Below are 4,099 nucleotides of genomic sequence, written 5' to 3'. Positions count from 1 at the left end.
TGCCTCTGAACCACATATGTGGAGCAGGTGCTGGGGCCAAGAGACAGAGGCACCTTTTTTACTACTTGAGAGCACCTGCTGCGGGGAGTGACATCTGGCTGGGTCACTGCCAGATTGTCAGGCCAAAGGCTCAAGCCTCTCAGCCCTCTGAAAGCCAGGTCTACTTTTAAGGGGTTGTGTGTACAGAGTGGTGTGTGTTGGCCTCGGTAAACAACCTGGCAGACAAGGCAAAGCAGAGCTATGCAACACTTGTCATGGTGCCTGCAGTCTAGGGGATAATAGCTGCCTGGTAGCTGGTCAAAATGTTCCTTTAATGTAAACAATGAAGAAACATGATCTGGCACTGTATTGCCAGAACCTAAAGGGGGCCTATGAGAAAGCTGGAGAGGGACTGTTTATAAGGGCATGTAGTGATAGGACAAGGGGCAACAGTTTTAAACTGAAAGGACAGACATTTAGATTAAATGTTAGAAAGAAATACTTTTCTGGGAGGGTGGTGAGACTGGAACAGGTCGTCCAGAGAGGTGGTGGAAGCCCCATCCCTGGAAGTGTCCAAGGCCAGGCTGGATGGGGCTTTGGGCAACCTGGTCTAGTGGGAGATGTCCCTGCCCATGGCAGAGGAGCTGAAACTAGATGATCTTTAAGGTCCCTTCCAACCCAAACCACTCTATGATTCTGTGATTTGTTCCAGCTGATGAACTGTTGAAAGGTTCAATAAGATCGGGTAATTCAGCCAAGTAATTTTTGTCACATGTTGCACAGCATATAGTGACAAAAGGAGATTCAGGAGGGTTAAACCAGCTGAAGGAAGGCTGCAATCTTACAGAGCTGCACATCCTCTTTGACAAATACCATCTTTTGTCACCTTTCAGGCATGAGCCTGAACTGTGCCTTAAATTGCATCAGGTTCTTACCATAATTTCTGAGAGATCAGCTTTTGTAGATTTACTTCTACATGAAAAGTTCTTGAAAACTGTAATACCAATTTTGCAGCAAAGCAATTTTTCCTACAAGTATTAATGTAATTTTGGCATAGGGGGGCATGTCTGTGGGATATGTGCTAGAGCTTAAGAAACATAATTTAAATACACAGGGAGAATGGATGTGACAAGGAGGATGGAGAGGTAGGAACAGGATCATCACCTGTATTTCAGAACCCATCTTTTTGCTGTCTGGAGAAGCTAGTAGTTGTTTAAAATAGAAATTAAAAGGTGGAGGCTCACCAGTGTGAGATTCTGATAATTAAAAGTCTCAATGATGTGTGACCAAATCTCCCAATGCAACAGTGACCTCGCCCAACCACTCTTGGAGTGGGTCTTCATGGAGGGAGATCTCTGCCTCCTCCTCTGAAAGACCAAAGGCCCCATGTTCACCTCCCATGCGTGAATGCTCTTGTTGCCTTTTTCTAAATGGTTGCATTTTTGTCGTCATGGCCATCTTCCTCAGGTACCTGCTGCTTGTCAAGGTCAATCAAGTCACTGAGGAGCAAACCATGGTAAAATGGGGTTAAAGCAAGACTTAGCAGAGCAGATTATGAAGTGATCAGTCACAGAAGTCCTGAATGAAGCAATACAGAGGAAGTGGGGTTGATGTGGAAGGGCTGTTGCAGTAGGAGAGCCTATGTCCACCTCAGAATAGAAGTGGGGATAGCCCATGGGATAGGCTGCAAAATAGCCTAGAGGACAGCTTATGGGATAGACTGTAACACAGCCTAGGGGATGGCCTAGGGGACACCTTACAGGATAGCCCATGGGTTAGCCCTACAGTGGCAAGGACTCTCTCCTGGAAGATAACAAGTGATAATCAAGCTGACAGATGAATTACAGAATCACAGAGAATCACGTTTTGAGTTGGAAGGGCCCTTGAAATGTAATCTAGTCTAACCCCCTGCAGTGAGCAGGGAGGTCTTTAACTAGATCAGGTTGCTCAAAGTCTCATTAAAACCTTGAATGTCTCCAAGGGCTTCTACCACCTCTTCAGGTAACCTGTTCTGGTGATTCACTACTCTCATCCTAAAAAAACAATTATCCTTTCATCTGGACTGAATATACCCTCTTTTAGTTTAAAACCATTACCCCTTGCCCTTATAAGAGAGATGTGAACCAAAGGCTTGCACCTTCCAAAAGAGTCGCTTTGCCACTGGCTCTGAGGTCATTAAGAGCACTGCTGGCTTCAATCCAAAAGGCTAGCGTGGCTCTGGCTTCCAGCCTGACTCTGGGACCCTTTCAGCCCTGCCAACGCTTAGAAATCCCCTTCACACAGCGAACGAGCCCTGCCTGCACATCGCAGGGGACAGCCGAGGCTGCACATCATGTTGTAGCCACGTTGGCCTCCTCCACAGATCAGGTTGTGCCTCACTCAAGTTGCAGTGAAGGCCTGTGGGTGGGCAAGGAAGGCAGCACCCACTCACTGCTGCACACCCAGATCTCCCAGAGTGGGGCACAAAAGAAGTCAGGAGCTTTTTTTGCAGCAATTCCACCAGAAAACACCGAGAACTAATGCTTGCAGGATGTGCTGCTTCCAACCTCTGCATGCTTGCAGCCTGTCTGGCAGCCTCTCCCCTGCGAGGGCGGAGGAGCTGCTGCCTCCAAAGCTCTCTTCCCTCCGTGACCGAGCATCACCCGCCACCGCTGCTTCAGCTCCCCATGGGCGCAGGCGCTACAGCACAGCACAGACACGCAGCAGATGGCATTTGGCATCCTCTCAGAGAATCAACCATCGGATGCTTTGCTCCCTCCTGGTTTTCGGCTGCGCATTCCCATGGGAGACACCTTTGCCAGGATACTTCACATTCCCCTAAATAACAAATTCCTTTGCTCAGAGGGTGGCATGGGTGGTGTTGGGCAAGAGCATGGGCTTTATGCTTTCTTTTTGCTTCTAGAGGTTACAGGGGAAAAAAAAAGAAAAAGAAAAAAGAAAGCTGCTGCCTTTTCTTTCCATCCTTGCAATGATAACAGGAGAGATGTGGATATTAAGCTGCTGAGTTTGGGCTGAGACAGTCCGAGCTCCAGCTGTGGCAGGTGTCTGAAAGGGCACTTCCAGAGCAGGGCACAGCTGGAAGCCTGTCATGCTGCTCGCAAGGGTGCGGGTGGCTCACCAGAAGGCTTGGCACTAATTAATAATTACAGTCCTACTTCAGCAGAAAAATGAATGACACCTCTCACCCCACTGATGAAGGAGGGTTTTTCCCACACTCCCAGCACCGCCCCCCGCCCCGAGGGGGGATAAGTGCCACCTGGTCTTGTGTGTAATGGGAGCTGGTCAGCCCCAGGGTCAGAGCTGCACCGCGGATGCCCAGCAGCTCTCAGCCCTAAAGCCAAGAGGGGTTGTTGCTATGGGAATCGAGAGGGCACTCGCAGACAGCATCTAGAGCCTCTGTCTTTCCGTGTCCGAGGCAGCTGGATTTGGAAGGAAGCAAAACTGAAAGGAGGTGGCAGAGAGAGACAGAGGCACAGCAAAATACATGCATGTTAGAGGAGGGACCTTCCCAGAATGAGAGTACAGTGGGATACAGAAGAGCGGGGACACCAAACTGTCAGGCAGCGGTGGCTCGGCTTGGTAGGATAAACCTTATTTTCCTGCTCTGTTTGACACTGGGAAAAAGTCCAGTGACAGCCCAACTGTAGCAAGATGGGATCTGCCTCCTCAACTTACCGGCCCAAGTGTATTTATTTGGATATTGATGGAAGAATTCAAAAGGTACTTTTGCCGTTTTTCACAAAGTTTTTTCCAGCCGCCACCGCGGGCTGCCTTTGCCGCACGACCTATTTCTGCAACGCGAGTTAGACGCGTGTTTGCGTTCCGCGTCGTTGCGGGCTTCAAATCTCTTCTTAAGGGGAAGCGTGGCGGGGTGTGGGGAGGGAGAAGATCTTGAGCGGCTTCTGGTTTGTACACGGATGTTTATTTAAAGGGGAAAGGGAGGCTGGCAGCAGGGGAGGGCCGGGGTGGAGATCCCGGTGTGGGGGATTCTTGGTTTAGCAGCCGTGCCGGCTTCCTCTCCCGGAGTAGCATTGCGACGTGTTTGCAAAGTTTTGCCTGCGGAGAGGTTTTCACCCAAGCCGTGGGAGCCGGAAAGCACGGCGTGCTGAGTTATTTGGTG

General features: G+C 49.7%; 1 protein-coding gene across 1 annotated transcript in view; it reads left to right on the top strand.

Moving 5' to 3' along the window:
* Window positions 1–3,507: 3,507 nt before the first annotated feature.
* PDE9A (phosphodiesterase 9A) overlaps window positions 3,508–4,099 on the top strand; it is a 49,134-nt gene continuing 48,542 nt past the window's right edge. The window contains exon 1 of the mRNA XM_009879327.1: window positions 3,508–3,699. Coding sequence (XP_009877629.1) covers window positions 3,631–3,699 — 69 coding nt within the window. The 5' untranslated portion in view covers window positions 3,508–3,630. The remainder of the gene's footprint in view (window positions 3,700–4,099) is intronic.

The sequence above is a fragment of the Apaloderma vittatum genome, unplaced genomic scaffold (assembly GCF_000703405.1).
Source record: "Apaloderma vittatum isolate BGI_N311 unplaced genomic scaffold, ASM70340v1 scaffold9382, whole genome shotgun sequence".
NCBI classification, from domain to species: Eukaryota; Metazoa; Chordata; class Aves; order Trogoniformes; family Trogonidae; genus Apaloderma; species Apaloderma vittatum.
Note: the sequence above shows the minus strand (reverse complement) of the source record. Positions and strands in the feature narration are given on the sequence as shown.